At 45.7% G+C, this 17,956-nt stretch overlaps 1 protein-coding gene across 1 annotated transcript; it reads right to left on the reverse strand.

The window, feature by feature from the left end:
* Positions 1 to 501: 501 nt before the first annotated feature.
* On the reverse strand, positions 502 to 7,109 carry LOC122672838 (SPX domain-containing protein 1-like). Its single transcript, XM_043870335.1, has 3 exons — positions 6,740 to 7,109; positions 5,711 to 5,837; positions 502 to 1,010 (listed from the first exon to the last, which is right to left on the reverse strand). The coding sequence occupies exons 1-3, from the start codon at positions 7,034 to 7,036 to the stop codon at positions 577 to 579; spliced, it is 858 nt and encodes a 285-aa protein (XP_043726270.1). The 5' UTR covers positions 7,037 to 7,109; the 3' UTR covers positions 502 to 576.
* Positions 7,110 to 17,956: the final 10,847 nt, after the last annotated feature.

Below are 17,956 nucleotides of genomic sequence, written 5' to 3' on the forward strand. Positions count from 1 at the left end.
TTAGAACAGAAACTTGGAAGGTGACATAAAATGAGAATCTCGAAAAGGAATATGATATCATCAATGAACAGCCCCGTAAGAATGAATTTATTGAGGCGGCTATTCATTGAGAAGGCATATTTATAAGCAGGGAGATAATTCCTCAACCCATCCCAGATCCCACCCATAAAAAAAAATCACAACAACCTCAAGCTGAGTACTCGGCTCAAAACCAAAACCATTAATTCTGCAGACTTCGTCGTCCTAAAATAAAAGAGAACTACACAAGTGATATAAAAATTACAATTCCCTCCTTTTTAGTAGCAAGATTGAGAATTAAGCCTAGCTATTGATTTTGTGCATTATACAAAATTACAACTGTGGCAGTATCTATTACATGCAAGTAAAGTAAGACTGTAAAATGTAATAAACATAAAAGAAAATCCCAAAACTAAGGAGGGAGGGAGGGAGGGAAGGGAAGGGAAGGGAAGGGGGAGGGGGGAGGAGGGAGGGGGGGGGGGAGACCTCTGCCTCACTCAAGCAACTCCTGTGACCTGCCTGAATATGAAGAAACTTGTACCACGATCTAACCAACATCTATTTCGCTTCTTGTTCCAAAACAGGGACTTTATTCCAGGATTCCTCCAAACCATTACCCTGCAGTGGCGGCAACGAAAATACGCTTACGGTTGAGCTTCCACTTCTTATTTCCTTTAACACACGAAGCGCTGAGATGGTGCTCTTCATATACAAACTCTCCATGTACTCTATTTCTGCAAGCTCCTTCGGCCCTGTGAGCATCCCATCCTTTGTTGTTGGAGGTTTAGTATCACACCCTTCATTCCCATCTCCCTCGGGTACAAATGCTTCTTTCTTTGGGAAGAGACTATCAAGCATAGTCTCACACTCTTTTACAAGCATGTAGAGCAAGTCTGTAGTGAAGAATGGTTGCTGCAATACCCTCTGGATGAAGGGCAGTCGAATGAGAGCACCAGTTCGTTTGTCATACTTCTTGAGTATCTTCACCAAACCTGTTAATATTATGGTGGAATCAGTAAGCTTGCATGCTTTTAAATCAAATAGGCATGAACAATTCTCTTGACTAGTGGAATTCAAGGCCAATAATTGGTGGCAAGATCAAGCTCTATAAATTCTCTCAAGCCTCTAGCTGACAATTAAGTTCCAAGCACAAATAGGTAGAATTAGTTATACCAGAAAGTGTCAAGAAGGAAAAACAATAAATAAACAGAAAACTACTAAACCAAAAGCAACCCCTTTTCCAAATACACACTGTACTGTGCATATGGATCATGTTAATGATTGGCCCAAGTCCCCAAAATTGAATTTAGGGCCCTAATTAACATATGCAACAGACCCAATGTTTCTCTTGATTTTCAAGTAGTTAAAATTTAGGGTTTTATACACGTACTTCCCCTAAGGTATCGGATATCTATAAAAACACCCGTCAGGTTTGTGAGTATTTACGCATACCATCTTACTTTCCAAAATAATTGACAAATACACCCATGTCGTTAATTTGGTATTAAAAACGTTAGAGTAAACTATATGTTGACCAAATTGCCCTTCCTGCTAAAACTAACATCTTTCTTCCATTACTTGGCCGGTTGAGCCAGAACAAACCGAAGTTAGCAATAAAAGTTTTCTTAGGTGGTGATGGGAGAGGAGGAATGATCTTGCAGATGCCATATTTGGAGGCTTCCTCTTAAGAATGTAAGCGATGGGGTCCTGGAATTCCACCAAGGTTAGGTGGTAATCCGGTGCCAGGGGTAGGGTTATGAGCCATGAAAAGACCTCTAGAGGTGGCTCTGCCCCTACTGCTGCCATTAATGGAATGAGTGACAGAAGATGGAGACTCTCATTTACAGTCTCTCACAGCCATTAAAGAGAAAACGAGCAAAGGCAAAGAGAAAACAACAACTATTATAATAGAATAGATAAATTTTTCCCTCCCCTTTCCTTTATGAGTTGTTCTTTCGCTCTGCCCTGCTTCACTCTTTGAGCAGAGGAGAAACGGTAAAAGAGTTTAATTGTAAGAATTATCTTTTGTTCTAATTCTACTTTACTAAGGTTCAGAATCTGTTAGAAGTCTGAAATCTCTGAAATTGGTCTACTCTTATTGCATGCTAGCCATTTTCTTATCAAATTCTCCATGCTGTTTCTGCTTCACTCTTTGGGATGGAAGGAAATGGAAGGAAGCAGGGTTCGATTGTCAACAGGTGTGTTGTGGATTTTAGGTAACAGAGAACAGAAACGATGGGGAGCAAAAGGGGGTTTTGAGACCGATGATAATGGAATTGTTGATCGGTTTCGGAAATGGCGAGAACAGAAGGGGAAGATGGATGGTGCATTTCAAGGTGGGTAGATTTGATTAGTGGTAAATGGGGAAGAAGGGGAGATGAATGTAGAAGTGGGTTTTTGTTTGAGGTTCTGGAAAAAAAAATAACCAAAAGGAGAAAAGGGGTTCGGTGGTGATTTCAGATATGAAATGTATAAAAAAACTCGTATCGTTCACAACTGCTCGCAACTAACAGAACAATCACTCATTTTATCTTTCCACTTCTACTCCTTAATAAGATGCTCCATGTTCTGACAAATAATTTCCCATAAATTTTAAAATAAAGAAACACAAACTATATTGGTCATAAAATGTATAAAAAACTCCTATTGTTCACAACTGCTCGCAACTAACAGAACAATCACTCATTTTATCTTTCCACCACTACTCCTTAATAAGATGCTCCATGTTCTGACAAATAATTTCCCATAAATTTTAAAATAAAGAAACACAAACTATATTGGTCATAAAATGTATAAAAAACTCCTATCGTTCACAATTGCTCGCAACTAACAGAACAATCACTCATTTTATCTTTCCACCACTACTTTTTAAAAAGATATTCCATGTTCAGACAAATAATTTCCCATAAATTTTAAAATAAAGAAACACAATCTTTTGAAAATGGATGCAATCATTTTTAGAAGTTCTTTTTCTATTCACAATAATCAAAAAGGGGTTTTCAGACCGATGATAGTGGGATTGTTGATCGGTTTCGGAAATGGAGAGAACCGAAGGGGAGGATGGATGGTGCATTTCAAGGTTGGGTAGATTTGATTAGGTAAATGGGGAAGAAAGACAGATGAATGTAGAAATGGGTTTTTGTTTGGGGTTTCGGAAGAAAATAACCAAAAGGAGAAAAGGGTTCGGTGGTGATTTCAGATATAAAAGAAAATAAAGAAGAAATCAGAGGGGAAGAAGAAGAAAGCATACGGTGAGTTTTTTTTTAAGAAAATAAAAGAAGAAATGAAGGAGAAAAAGTTAGAAGAGGAAGAAGACTCAGCTACCCCGATTTAGAGGTAAGTATGAGGACTAGGGTATATTGGTCATAAAATGTATAAAAAACTCCTATCATTCACAACTAACAGAACAATCACTCATTTTATCTTTCCACCACCACTCCTTAAGAAGATGCTCCATGTTCTGACAAATAATTTCCCATAAATTTTATAATAAACAAACACAAACTCTTGAAAAAGAATGTGATCATTTTCAGAAGTTCTTTTTCTATTCACAATAATCCAAACTGTCTTGAATACTTTGAAGTTTTGTTGACTCAAGTTCTGATTATTGGGCATCATGCAAGTCAATTGTGTCATCTTACCAATCTAATTTTCTTGGCCATGATAGATAGGAACTCCATTCACCTTGTTTTCTCTTTAAATTTTGGTAAGACAACTAAAAAACATCCACATAAAGGCACATAATTTGATTATGAAAGAAAACACGAGAATTATTCTAACAATGGAGTCCAATTAAACAGTTCATGTCAAATTTTATTTAGGGTAAAGGCTGGGCACGCCGCCAAGGTGCCCAGCCTGTGTCTACCTCTCTTTCCCATCCTAGTGAAAAGACCCCCTTGCCCTCCCTTGTCACCCCCCTCCTATGTGCCTGTTGCTCGCTAGCTACCTGGAGCGGGCGGTGTGCCTAACCACTTCTCCTTTTATTTATTAAGAAGTCACCCAAACTGGTGAAAGTTTTGTCCTAAATCATTAAATAGTATCTTATCATCTGGAAATAGACCTTCACTAAAAATATGGAATTTGATTCTAAGAGACATGGGAATTTCTTATGACCTTGAGACAATATGCCTCAATCTGAGAGAGAATTTACACCTTATCTTAAATTATTGAGGAGGTGGTTCTAACTTTGGATAGGGATAGCAGACCATTTGAGCCACAAGTAAGAGTGATGTGACCAATCAAAATAAACTTTGCACCATGTAAGCTATGGGAATTAAAATGCAGATTTGGAAAATGACACCAACAAGACATTATGGGCATTACTTAACAAAACAAACTTTGCACTACTTTCAATATGAAGGGGAAAAATATTAAATCAATATTTTATTAAGATATTTTTTTAATATTAAAATATAATATTAGAAAAATAGGAAGAGGATTCTCTGAGCAAGCAGAATAGAGGAGCGCCCTTCCATATGAAGGGGAAATATATTAAATCAATATTTTTTTAAGATATATTTTTCATATTAGTTTGTTGTTCTGAAAACAGTTGTAAGGCAAGGGTGATTGTAAATCACCTCGCCCCTTGTTGGATCGAATCAAGAGCTGCTTTTGAACTAGCAGCTTGAGGCAGCAATATCCAGGGTAAAATGAAGTCCAAAGAGTGATAGAGGCACCTGAATGTTGGCAGCAGCAAGCGGGTTTTGAAGAGCAGATATCACACTAGCCGGAATGGAGGGGGCCCGTCAACACTGCTGGAGACATCAGATGTTGCAATATTAAAAAAATAAGGAAGAGGGTTCCTTGAGCAAGGAGGATAAAGGAGTGCCGCGCCCCAATGAGGTGGGCCGGAATGGTTTTGTATATAGGGGGCAGCAGCAAGATCATTTCATTTAAGAGAGAGAGAGTGAGTGAATGAGGGCTAGCATACCCTCTCCTGAGTGGATGCCTGGGATTTCTCAAATACCAGACCCGAACCTAACATGACAAAGGACATACCATTCACAACCTTCTCAAACAATTGCAGAATGATTATTAATAGTCCCCAGAAACATGCCTGAGGTGTAAGGGCAGGGGAACAAGAGTATCTAAGGTTACTCAAATACCATGTGTGAGGGAAGGGCATCTGGCAGAGTGAGTACCTGAAGTTTCTCAAATACCATACCCGACCCTAACCTGATAACGGTTGTACCATATCCAAACCATTGGCCTATGGGGAAGGGCACCGCTTTAGCTGGTCACATTGCAGTCATAGTTTGCATTGAGCACATGTCAAATTTTGAACTCCACCTTCGTCATCTAATCTAGCCACCATGTATTGGACTCCTTCCATTTGAAATGATCTAAATAATTGACTCTTGTTGTCAAAATAATTAAAATAAAGAAAGCTTTACTTTTGCCACAGGGCAAAGTGGCTATAGACTGAAATTTAACAAAAGAAGTCAAATGCCTGTCTTTTTTGGGTAACTTACCCTCTAAGCTACGTTTCCTCTTTATTCTCCACAAATTCACTGTTTGCTTCACTCTATTTAGTGAGACCGGCTTCACATGGGGATCATCCCGTGAAATAGAACAGGATGAGAATCAATCGGGAGACCCACAACACATAAATTCCAGATTAAAGATTTCATAGTAGAGTTTCACTCTGGACCAGAAAACATAAATAGATAGATTGAAGGCCTTTTATACAGACCTGTGTAGTTAAGAGCACTATAATTCTCCAACAGAACCATCTCCCCATGGAAATCCACAATTTCCTTCCGCACTTTAATCATAACTTCGTTGGAATCTTTTGCTTTTGCCACTCTATCCTGTAATTCCTGCAACCCCACAACCACAGAGCATAAAAAAGGCATTATGTGCCCATTCGCATCCACGCATACTTTTGCCCACACCACACCAAAAATAACATAAACGTGCAAATGTTCCGTATAAAGCACTGGATAATATTACTTTACGCGAACAATGTAACACCGGCGCACGTTAGCTCACTTAGCAGTGAACATTGCAGGACGAGTATTAGTTTCGATATCAAACAGTCGAGTACAATAAACAACGAGAGCTCTAAACACCGCTGGTTCAGAATTCCTCACATCCATAGTTTCATGTAGGCCCTCAGTGCGCCTATTGATCTAACTATACAGAAATAGGTTAAAACCGATTATTTTAAGGTAAGGAGCAAAACAACTCCAGCGTTTTCTCCGGAAATCACAATCACGTTAGCATTAGATTCGTTGACTTTATCTTTCTGTACATGGTGCGTGCCAGCAGAGAAAACCACTTCACGCCCTAAAGGTTGCGCGGAATCGCAACAAGCGATTTTCTTGAGTCGGAATTAGGGAAAGGCCGAGAGAGAGACTCGGCAAGGAAAGAGCGACTTAAATCGAAGAGCCAAATCACTGTCGATTGAAATCTCCGTCAGTTACAAGACTACAGTGACGCCCTAAGCATCATTACGGAACCGAAGACAGGCATATCTGCACCTCGAATCTTCTTAGAAAGAAGTTTTGATCAGAAAGAATTAATTTTCGCGGGCAATCAAAGCTTGTTGTCCATGCAAATTTTTTAAAATAAAATGCATTACAAGATGGACGAAACAGAAACCCCAAATATTATAACCGATTTGCAGAACATCAATGGATGATCGAAACTTTCCCTGATTTAATTTTGTCTCCATGTGAAATTTTTATATATATAAGAGAGAGAGAGAGGGGATAGATACCTTTAATCTGATGATGTATTCTTCTTCTTTCTCGACGAAGAAGGCATTAAATTTTTCGAGCTCTTCTTCTAACAATCGGATGAATTCCTTTTCCTCTCTCGTCAATGAACTCAACTCCATCTCTGCAGCCTCGGCACCATCCCCGGTAGCCAACCTGGGTCTCTTACTGCACCTCTCATCGCTTTTAGGATCGATAAGCTTAAGCTTCTTCTTCAAATCCTTATACGAAAGGAACTTATCTCTCCACTCAGGCAGAGTCTCCTCGATCTGATTACTCAGGCTCTTCCCGAACTTCATCTGACTCTGTTACGAAGGGAAGACAAGGAATATGCCGGCGGAAATCTGACGGAATCGGAAGAAGTAAGAAAAAGAAACGACAAAAAAAAAGGGATTCTGAGGTTGTTATTGGTACTTTCTGAAGGCTGATAATGGAGGAAGGTAAAGGGTTGGGAAGAGGGTTGCAGTTAAGGGCTTTGATATAACGGTTCGATTAGAATATTCGGAACAGATAGCTGCCAATATCCCATTCGTCGTAACTCGTAAGAGGATATCTCGGGTTTTATTCTCTTTTAGCTTCTCTAACAGCTGAGCTATAACACGGATAGAGACATTTATCTTCACTCTCGATCGTTCCCAACTTGCGTAACGTGGCAAATCACCATCTCAGTAGGTAGTTTTTTCTCTTATTTTTTGTTGGAGAAAATTACATGATTAGCTATTTTTGGGTTTTCATTTAGAAAACTGTCCACCCTATGTTTGAGTTAACAAAAATAGTCAAAAACAAGTTTAGTTTTACAAAACTAGACAAAATAGTGACTCTCCTTCCTTCCTCGGCAGTTCCCCTCTGAAAAAATCTCATTTTTTTCCTCTGTTACTTGGGGTAGTAGAGAATGGCAGTGGCTGGGACAAGGGTAGGGTTGCAGGGAACGAAGGATGCCTGGACGAGAAGGCAATGACAGGGGTAAAAATGTCTAAAAAGGTAAGTGTGGGAGGGAGAGATACTATTTTGTCCAGTTTTGTAAACCTTAACTTGTTTTTGTCTATTTTTGTTAACTCAAACATAGGGTGGATAGTTTTGTAAATGAAAACCCAAAAGTAGCTAATCATGTAATTTTCCCTTTTTTTTGTTTCCTTTTTTGGAGTCTTCAGTCGCGTTGCTTAGCTCAGAGTCTCAGACCCATGGTTTTAGTGCACAGTATCGGAACGTGTTGCGTCAGAAACTTCACCGAAGCGTCCTGTGCATGCAAAACGAGGTTAGCAGAGAGGACTAGGCTACGCCGGCAATCTCACTCCGATGCTTAAGTTAGAATCCTTAGCAACAGATAATCAAAGTAGAATTCAGATGATCGTAGAAGGATGTTACCTCCCTTACTTATGGTGGACGATGGGCAGAATCATGCCCTAATAGGAAAGCTGGATTCCCGAAGTGGAGTGAGAGTGTTTAGGAGTGATTTAGGGGATAACGTTTATCCATAACTTCCCTCGCGCCTGATTAGGCGCAACGTGGGCAATAATCTCGGGCCATGCTGGCCCATGGCAAGTCTTGGGTTATTTAGGTGAAGTGTTGAGGTCGCCCCTTTTATTGGCTGGGGCCAGGTAGTTGCAATTTGGATGTTGGCGTAGCGAGTTAGCGCTATGGCACGAGCTGGAATCTTACATCGTGCCTTGCGACGCATGTCGCTCATCTAGCCTCGTTCTAGACGAGCTCATCCGCTTGTGTCTGGCGCACGTGGCCTCAACTCGTCCATCACGTACCCACCAACTCATTCTCGCGGAGAGAGGTCTCTTGATCTATCACGAGCCCCCCACTCCCTTGGGCGTTAACGCCCAGGGGAATTGAATCGGTTTTGAATTCCTTGGCATCTGTTCCCGCACGTGCAAATGTAACGTTTCAATAGCTGGACGTGACTTGACGTTCTAGTTGTCGACTGACACGTGGCTTAGGCCATAATGGCGCCTCGATTCGAACCCTCTCCATTTTGGTTTGGCGACGTTTGATGTCCCACACGCCTCTGGCCACGTGGCAGTAGGCATCATGAGGTCTAGGCTGGATCTACGGCCGCTCGATCTCTATTGCGCGAAGGCACCCATTGATGGGCAGACACGTTGCGCGGGCTTTTATGACGCCTTAGGTACGCCCAACGTCGGTCGTTCTCAGCCCTACGATGGTTTTTGCCCCTGACCGTTGGATCTGGATGCTTCCCCTTCCCTTCTTGGTCTATAAATTGGGGTTTTCTTCTCCAATGCCCTTCTTACTGATACTCTGCGATTTTGAGACCTTCGCCTAATCTTTGCTTCCTGCTACTGTTCCTTGCTCCGGTGCTCTGATATTTTCTCTGACCACTGTCCAGCGTCCTCGTCAGTCTTCGGTGCCCCGAGCTCATGCTGTGTTCTTTCGCTCGAGCCCTACCTTTTACTTCCTATGAACTCCGTTCTTTGCTTTCTGCTAGTTTTCAGCCAGTAAGTTTGTTCACCCATTTCTTCTTCTTCTTCTCAGGCGGAGCCAGACAAGGTCTCCGGTGAGGTTGTTGGTATGAGTGAGGGTTCTGACCCCGAGGTAAGTTCTAAGAGGACCTAAGAGGAGCGTTCTGCACTCTTTAGGTCCAAGAAATTCACTGCCTAGCATGGCCACTTGGCCCATTCTTCTTCTGCTCCCCCCAGTGGGGTCACCCTGACCCTGGACGAGGCCCTAGAGGAACGAACCGCCGAAGGCGGTGGGGGTCAAGATGAGGAAGGAGAGGGGGAGTCTGGAGAGGAACCCACAGGAGTGGAGGCCTGGGAGAGCACTCTGATGGAGCGTTCTTTGGCTGCTCTAAGGGATCAATACGGGTTCCCTGAGGAGGTATGCACCTGGGTGCCAACCCAGGAGGAGAGGGTGAACACCCCATGCCCTGGGACTGTGTGCTTATACGAGGTCGTGTTCCAAAGCGGCCTCCGTTTTCCCGTCCATCGCTTCGTGGTGGAAGTCCTTCGCCACTATACCCTTTCTCCAGGTCAACTGGTGGCGAACTCGTGGAAGCAGCTTTCGGCTTTTACATGTTTTTCGCTCAGCTCAGTCATCGACCATCGTGGGCTCTTTTCGCCCATTTCTTCATGTTGAAGCAGACCACGAATGAGTGGTTCTATTTGGCCTCGCACAGCATGAAGGGGGCTCTGAAGTCTGTCCACTTCATAAGCCATATGCCCCAGTCCGCGAAGAAGTAGAAGGATCGCTTCTTCTATGCAAGCATCCCCGAGGAGCCCTTCAAGGCGGAGTGGGGGAGGCTTCGGTTGAAGACCGTGAACACTGTCCCCTTGCTGAGCCAGTACGACCAGGGTTTTCTCAGCTTATACATTCAGGGCGAGGCCTTCGACGTACGTGAGCTAAAAAATGAGGCTCTATTGGCCAGGCACGAGCTGAGCTCAGCTCGGGGTGAGTGTGCTTGCCCTTTAGTTTTGATTTTTCTTTTCTTCTCTTATATGTATTCACGAACTGAGCTTCTGTCTTGTGTTTTCTTGCCCTTGCAGCGAATTTCAAGGTAGACCACAAGGCGCTCCGCTCCATTACGACAGAAGACAAAAGGAAGGCCGTTGAGAAGCAGACCTGTTCCTCTGCGGGCATTGTCATTGGGGGCTCGTCAAAAGCCCCCCCGAAGGAGAAAGTGGAGCCCTCTCTGAAGAGAAAGGAGGTGCCCTCCAAAACCCTACCACCGAAGGTCCCCCAAGGAGAAGAGGACCAGTGACGATGTGGTAGACCTTGAGGCGCCCGCCAAGAGGATGACCCTAGAGAAGGGCGCTTTGGAGAAAGCTCCACAGGACACTGCTCAGGGGGTGCCGGTAGAGGCGCGACCCAAACTATCGGGAAAGGTAGACGCCGGCTCAACTTCTAGTGGGAGGTTTATAAGGGCAACTTGGGCTTTGCTAACCCGAAGGTGGCCAAGGAGTTGATGGACTACGGCCTTCCTTAGGACTAGGCCGTTGTCCATGGCCTCTCGACGATGAGCTGGCAGACTCGTTTGCCATGGACTTCGCCAGGGAAATCTTTGGTCCTTGCTACTCTATTCTCTCTGTTCTGTGCCTCAGGCATTTTTTGACGTGTTACCCTCTATCCAGGTCACCCACGAGGTGAGTGAGGTCCGCCGGCGGATGGAGGCCCTCGCCGCGACGTGTGAGGACAAGAAGAAGAAGAGAAAAGTCATGGAGGAGCAGGTCCTGAATGCCATGACAAGGATCTCCGAGCTGGAGTCCTGAGCGAGAGCTCGATCTGGAGAAGAGGAAGGTCATGAGCTTCCAGAAGGACCTGGTCGACCAGGAGGCCCGCCAAGCGAGGGCCATCAGCAAGCTACCGCGAAGGCCGTTGAAGAGTTCCAGGTCTCGTAGGAGCTGCACGACTTTATGAAAGACAAGGTGAACGAGGGCTACAAAGTCGACGTGGGCGACACCTTCACTACGTCCTCAGAGAGTCCCCCGGTTTCAACTTCACGAAGTTCAAGTACTATGCTCCCCCCGTGCCTGATTCTCCTGATGTCCCGGGTTCTCCTACGCTCGAGGACCCTGTAGTTTTGATCGAGCTCCTTGCTCCAGCAGATCCTTCTGCTCCCGACCTAGCTGCAATCGACGTAGCCACTGCCTCTGACCCCCCTCCAGCCCAAAACTGAAGAAGATGTACTTTTTTTTTATGTAAATACCAAATTTTCCATTAATGGAAAATACCTTTTCCAATTGCTTGAGCACTGTCTCTTTCCTTACTTCTTCAAACTCCCTTAGGTAGCGAACTTGGTAGCATTGCAAATGCTGCTATTTTGTGCTAACTCTCGAGGTCGTCCCTTGGTGTCGACCTCAGAGGCCGGTCTTATATGCCAGTCCTGTGGACTGGTCTTTTGTGCCAACACTTGAGTTTGGTCTTTCGTGCCGACCTCATAGGTTGATCTTTTATGCCAGTCCTATGGACTGGTCTTTCATGCCAACCCTTGAGGTTGGTCTTTCATGCCAACTCTTGAGGTTGGACTTTCATGCCGACCTTAGAGGTCGGTCTTTATGCCAACCCTTGAAGTTGGTCTTTCATGCCAACTCTTGAGGTTGGTCTTTCGTGCCAACCCATTGGGTCGGTCTTTCAAAATCTAATTTAACCAAACGTAAAATTGTGAACACGAACTGAATTCCATTAATATTAATTGCAAACAACTCTTACAGTGGCCTTACTGGTAAATTTTTTTTAGATTCTCTGAGTTCCAAGGTCACGGTATCTTGTTGCCCCCCGGGGTCTTCAAGCGATATGTGCTTGGCCTTATCTGCTTGGAGACCACATAGGGTCCTCCCCAATTAGTGTCCAACTTTCCTTGATGCTAAGGTTGGGAGGCGCTTACTTTGCGTAGCATCAAGTCTCCTGCCTTGAATACCCTTTCCTTCACCTTAGAATTGTAGTAGCGAGCTGTCCTTTACTGATAGGCTATGTTTCTCATCAGGGCGTCTTCTCTCACCTCATCGAGGAAGTCTAGATTGGCTCTCAGCCCATCCAGGTATGTTCTTTCATTAAAGTGGAGGCTCCTTAGTGAGCCCGTTAGTACTTCCACTGGGGCCAAAGCTTCAGTCCCATAGGCTAGCCGAAACGGGCTCTCCCCTGTGGGCATTTGAACTGTAGTTCGGTACGACCATAATACGCTTGGTAGCTCGTCTACCCACTTTGCCTTTGCCTTGGTCAATTTTCTCTTTATCCCAGCTAGTAGGGTGTGGTTGGTGACCTCTACTTGGCCATTTGCCTAAGGGTAGGATACTGATGTCGTCCTCAACTCTATATCGTACTACGCACAGAATGCCCTGAATTCTGAGTTGTTGAATTGTAGCCCGTTATTTGTCACCAGTATCTTAGGCAGCCCAAACCGATAGATGACTTTATCTCTGAAGAATTTTTCCATTTTTTATCGTGTGATTCTTTCCAGTGGCTCTGCTTCTACCCACTTGGTGAAGTAGTCCACCGCGACGACCAGATACTTCCTTCCTCCTGAGGCTGGGGTAAAGTTGCCCAGTATGTCCATTCCCCAGATAGCGAATGGGATAGGGCTAAGTACTGAGGCCAGCTCAATGACGGGTTGGAGTGGTATGGACGCGAACTTCTGACATTGCTCGCACCTTTTCACATACTGGATGGCATCCCTTTGCATATTTGGCCAGTAAAAGCCCAGTCGGAGCACCTTGTAGGCCAAATGGTGACCTCCCATGTGGTTGCCACATATTCCCCTGTGTACCTCTATTAGGGTGTTCAGGGCACGAGTGGTTGTTAGGCATTTCAGCAACGGGGCGGATACTAATCTCTTACATAGTTTTCCTTCCACCATAGTGTACCTCGTCATGCGACCTCGTACCTTGCGTGCCTCAACCCTATCTTCTGGTAGGACATCGTCCCTTAGGTAGGCGACAATTGGGTCCATCCAACTCAGCTCCATCTCGATCGGCGTAACCTCTTTGACTTGGTGGGAAGGTTCAGATAAATCTTCAATATAAATTGATCTATCCAATTGAGCTAACGCCTCCGTTGAGAGGCGCGAGAGTGCGTCTGCCTTTTCGTTCTCGTTCCTTGGTATTCTCTGCATCCCGAACACCTCGAATGAACTAACCAGCTTTTTGGCCATTGCCAGGTATGCCGCCATATGTTCGTCTTTTGCCTCATAGTCCCCGTTCACTTGATTCACGACCAGCTGTGAATCACCTCGCACCGCCAACCTCTTGACCTCAATGGCCTTTGTTGTTCTAAGGCCTGCTATTAGCGCCTTGTACTTTGCTTTATTATTAGATGTTAAGAACTTGAAGCGCAGTGCGAACTGGATTTTGAAGCCCTCCGGACTTGTCAGAATGAAGCCCACTCCACTTCCTTTTGAGTTACTATAGGTGACGAAAATCCTAAACACTCACACACGGGGGTACGCACGTGGTACGAAATACCGCGGCCGTGCCAGAACCTTTGCGCAGCTTCAAACGAGGACGAAAATAACCTAATCTGACTCCTAACCAGGCAAGTAGGTTTCCCTCCTGCCTGAGTAGCTCTAAGGTCTTTCGGGTTAAGCCAGCAACCATTGATCATAGCCTGAAATGCTATCGGTCTATGAAAAGAAGAGATATTCGAGACACAAACAATAATGAAACTGAAACAATGAATATACTAATCAATCATACCAAATATGGATGTGAGCCTTGTGCATACACCCTCGTCACTCCAAGCATGTGACCATACATTCCTTCAGCTCCAAATAATGACAAAAATAGCAAAGCACGAAATGAAAGACAAAAGTAATAACGCATAGAAGATAAAATGAGTGCTGGTCTTGTCAGATATGTTGTGTGCCCTTCCCAGATCTGTTGCCTCCCTTATATAAGATAAGCACCAGCAGTTATCAGTTCATACGGTTACTCCCTCTAGGGCCACTCTTTTCGGTCCATGCTCTTCAGCCCCAACCAGACACCACCACGTGTGTCACCAACCCTGTTCTGCCTCCAATTGCCAAGGCAGTGGTGGGATCCACCCTTGTCGCATTCGTTCATGTCTCTCAAGTAATACGTTTCTACGTCTGGCACTTCCTGCATTCCTGATATATGGGCCAACCCTTAACTGACAGGGCGCAGCCACGTTCCAGCATCTCCCCATGTTCTCGGCCCCAACAACTACCATCCAACCCTGGCCCCTCTGGCCCAGTCTGACCAGAACCAGCAGGTTTGAGCTGCAAACAATGCCCCTCATAACCTCCCTGAGCAGTGCCACGTGGCCCAAGCTAAAAGGGGGTTGTGCTGGAAAGACCAAAATGGCAGCTGCCTCCGGTTGAACCCTGGCGCCAAATCTCCCTGTCGCTTCATCTTCTCAGGCAGTTAGGGGTTTTGAATTTCAAGCCCCACTGCTATAATGATGGTGCAAGTTCTAGCTTTCATTAAAAGCCCCTGCTAATTACCGAGGGCTCTTCAACGAAGCCCCTCGTCCTCTCTCTTCTCTTCGCCAATCTTCTCTCCCGCTCTCATCTTTCGCCTTCGTCAAACCCTTCCTCCCCGATGCCATGGCCAGGAAGCTTGCAGAACCTGTGGCGATGCAAGAGGTGGAAGATCTGTTGGCGTAGAAATGCGTACTCCTGCCCTCCACAGTCTAGCCCGAGGTATAGATCCCCTACTCTGAGACCTCTGTCTTCAAACTAGGCCCTACCTTTGTCTCTTGCTTTACTGGCTTGTCCAACTTTCCCAAGTATGATCAGGAACAGTTGCTTTTCCAATCATCGACCCCCCTGCAACTCCAGGATAGGGCCTTTGGACGATTATGGCCCCATTACCTCCCAGATTGGAAAACCTGGGTCGATCGGGTGGTCTGCGATCGTTCTGACCTGCTTATCAATCTTGGTGTCCTGCACACCGTCCAACTCTCGACCACCTCCATTACTCTTGACTGCCCTCTGCTCCATGCTGCTCTCTAGTTCTGGTCACGGCCGTCAAACACATTTCATTTTTGTTTAGGGATGGCAGCCTCAACCCTCCTAGATGTCAGACTCTAACCGGCCTGAAGGCCGAAGGGGAAGAATTTAATGGCTCATCCCCTGGCCTGACTGACGACCGCGAGGTTGAGCTGGATCATGGCCTCGAATTCACCAGGTTTGCCAGCTATAGGTTCTATTTATGAGCCTATCGTCAGACTCGTGATTCTGTCTTAACCCGGGAGCTTATGACCTTCTTCCTGTTTTGGATCTACCGCTATGTGGCCTGTGTTCGTTCGAACAAGATCAAAGACCTACCTTCGTCTAGCCAATGCTTTGGCACAGGGCCATGTAATCGACCTAGCTTCCTTTACCCTGGCCGCCCTCCTTCGGGGTTGCAATGACATTACCGAGTCCGATTTTGCTTATGGTGGTGGCCCGTTCTGGCTCCTTCAGATGTGGCTTCACGCTTACCTTACCGACTTGTATGCCATGCCCTCGCCGCTCCTGGTCCAAACTGTGGCCGGTTATTTGTTTGCCTCTTTTCGCCACCATGACCTAAAGACCTTGCAAGAGTACTACCACTTCTTTTCCACCTTTGAGCCCGACCCAAGTGGTGACTTCTTTCTCCCTTTCAAACGTAAGAGGCCGTTCCAGATTGGCTCTCACTAGCCATTGATTGTCCTACGTCCGCCCAGGCCATATGGGCCAAGTTCCTGGTCTGTAGAGACCTTCACATTGAAGTTACCCTAGAGCCGTCGGGGAACAACACCTGTGGCTTTGAGATGTACAACCCTCACTTCTGTGCATGCCAATTCGGCCTCCGCCAAGCGGTCCCCTGCCCCAACTATTATTCCATCACGGATTGTGAGCTAGACCAAATGGAATATTTGAATGTGGCCGATACACTCCATGCTTCGGCCATGAATGCCCTAGTCCTTTCAAAGTTTGAGCTTCAGTTCTTCGTTAGAGAGCCCACCGCAACCGTAGATTTTACGACCAGGTGGGATGCATACTTTTCCTCTCTCCTCCCACTTCGGCCTTACCACAAAAGCAGCAAGTGTCTCCCTACATCCTCAGGCACTGCAAGCCATCAGACCGTTGCCCCAAAGCAAAAGAAAGTATCAGTCCCCAAGCAACTCATTGGTAAGCCCCGTACCTCACCTTCCCTTGTTCTGTTACCTTGCATGTTCTTTACTGACTGACATTCTGACTGACATTCTTGTGACTGCAACCAAATCCTCAACCCTGCACACATCCTCAGTCCAGTCAGCCTAAAGTGATCATGGGTCGTCCCCAAAAGAGAATGAAGACTCTGAAGACAAACCTCCTCCAGTGAGTAAGAGGTTGAAAAGCGTCAGCCCATCAAAGGCTGCTCAACGCCAGGCCTCTCTTCCAAGTGTATTTCAAAGAGGCCAGACCATAAGCAATAGGCCTCATGCCTCTACAGCAGCATCTCCTTTGGTTAAAGACCATACTCGGTCCAGCACACGCGTGAAATCAGCCGTCACTGTGAAGTCCACCCAGGTTGTTCTTACTAGTTCCTCCACATTTGAGTCCTCCTTCCACTCAAACGGTACCTCTGAAAGTGACACCGAAGAAGAAGAAGCTGGCGTTGATGCGCTCGGTAGCCATGATGTGGCCGAACTTAGCGGGTCCAAAACCCCAGTACATGAACCGGATCTTCCTTCCCCTCCGAGCCATGTTGCCCCCGTAGTGACCCCCACGGTGCGTGTGCCTTAGCCCCAGCGTTATCTTCCTTGTCTTGCCAACGCTGACATGTCTTTCCTTTTAGGTTGTTAGTTTGGAAGCACTCGTGGCTGACCTGAGCTCCTCCGAAGACGAGAAAGAGACTGCCGATCCTTCAGGTTCTGGATCCGTTCCAGCCTAGGTGGCCGAGGCAAAAGTACTCCTGCATCTTTCCTACAATCTCCCTTCCGTGAAGCCGTGAGCGCTAGGAACCTAACGTCTATTGTCGAGGCTCTCCGGACATTGCTGTCTTTGCCAGACCTCCCACTCCCAGTCAAAGCATGGTTAGACGGGGCCGTTGCCTTTATCTTTGATGTGACTACCTCGGCCCCCCTCACTCTCAAGAATGTTCAAACCTATGAAGCCCTTCTCAAAGAGAGCGATGCCCTGGACGAGAAATTGCAAAAGTTACAAGACAACCTCAAGACGGTCCTAGATGGAGTACGAGAAGGGCAAGATCGGTTAGCCCGAATGGACCAAGACATCCAAGGTTTGGAAGCCCAACTCGCGCCTTTTCAGTTTGAGAGGGTCGTTTTAGATCAGGAAGTCAAAATGAAGCTTCTCGGTTCTCAGACCATATCTATAGAGGCGCCCTCTGTCAAGGCCCAAGCCAAATAGCAGAAAGCACTGAGGCCAGGCCACCAAGCCAGCCTAATCATAGCCAATGAGCGTCTATCAGTAATGGAGAAGAAGTGGAGTGAAATCCAAGAATCCACCCCCCGACTTTTTTAAGTAGGCCTGCGTGCCTTCTCTCCCCCTTTTAGAAGAACACTGGTACTTCATTTATTTTCTGCTCTTTTATGTTGTTCGGCCCACTCTGGCCGTATTTCCTTTTCCCTGTGAGTAAAGCCTGCTTCCTTTCTTCCAATTCGCAGCCTTACTCTCGAGGCGTTATACCCTTCTTCTATTCACCCCAAGTCCCAGATCTTGGGATGGAAAGGTTTAAGGAACTTGCCATTGATAGGCCTGATCTGGATGCATCCCTCTAGGTCACGAAGCCTGTAAGCCCCGCCACGGAGCACCTGGTAGACCATAAATGGTCCCT

Source organism: Telopea speciosissima, chromosome 8, assembly GCF_018873765.1.
Source record: "Telopea speciosissima isolate NSW1024214 ecotype Mountain lineage chromosome 8, Tspe_v1, whole genome shotgun sequence".
Taxonomy (NCBI): domain Eukaryota; kingdom Viridiplantae; phylum Streptophyta; class Magnoliopsida; order Proteales; family Proteaceae; genus Telopea; species Telopea speciosissima.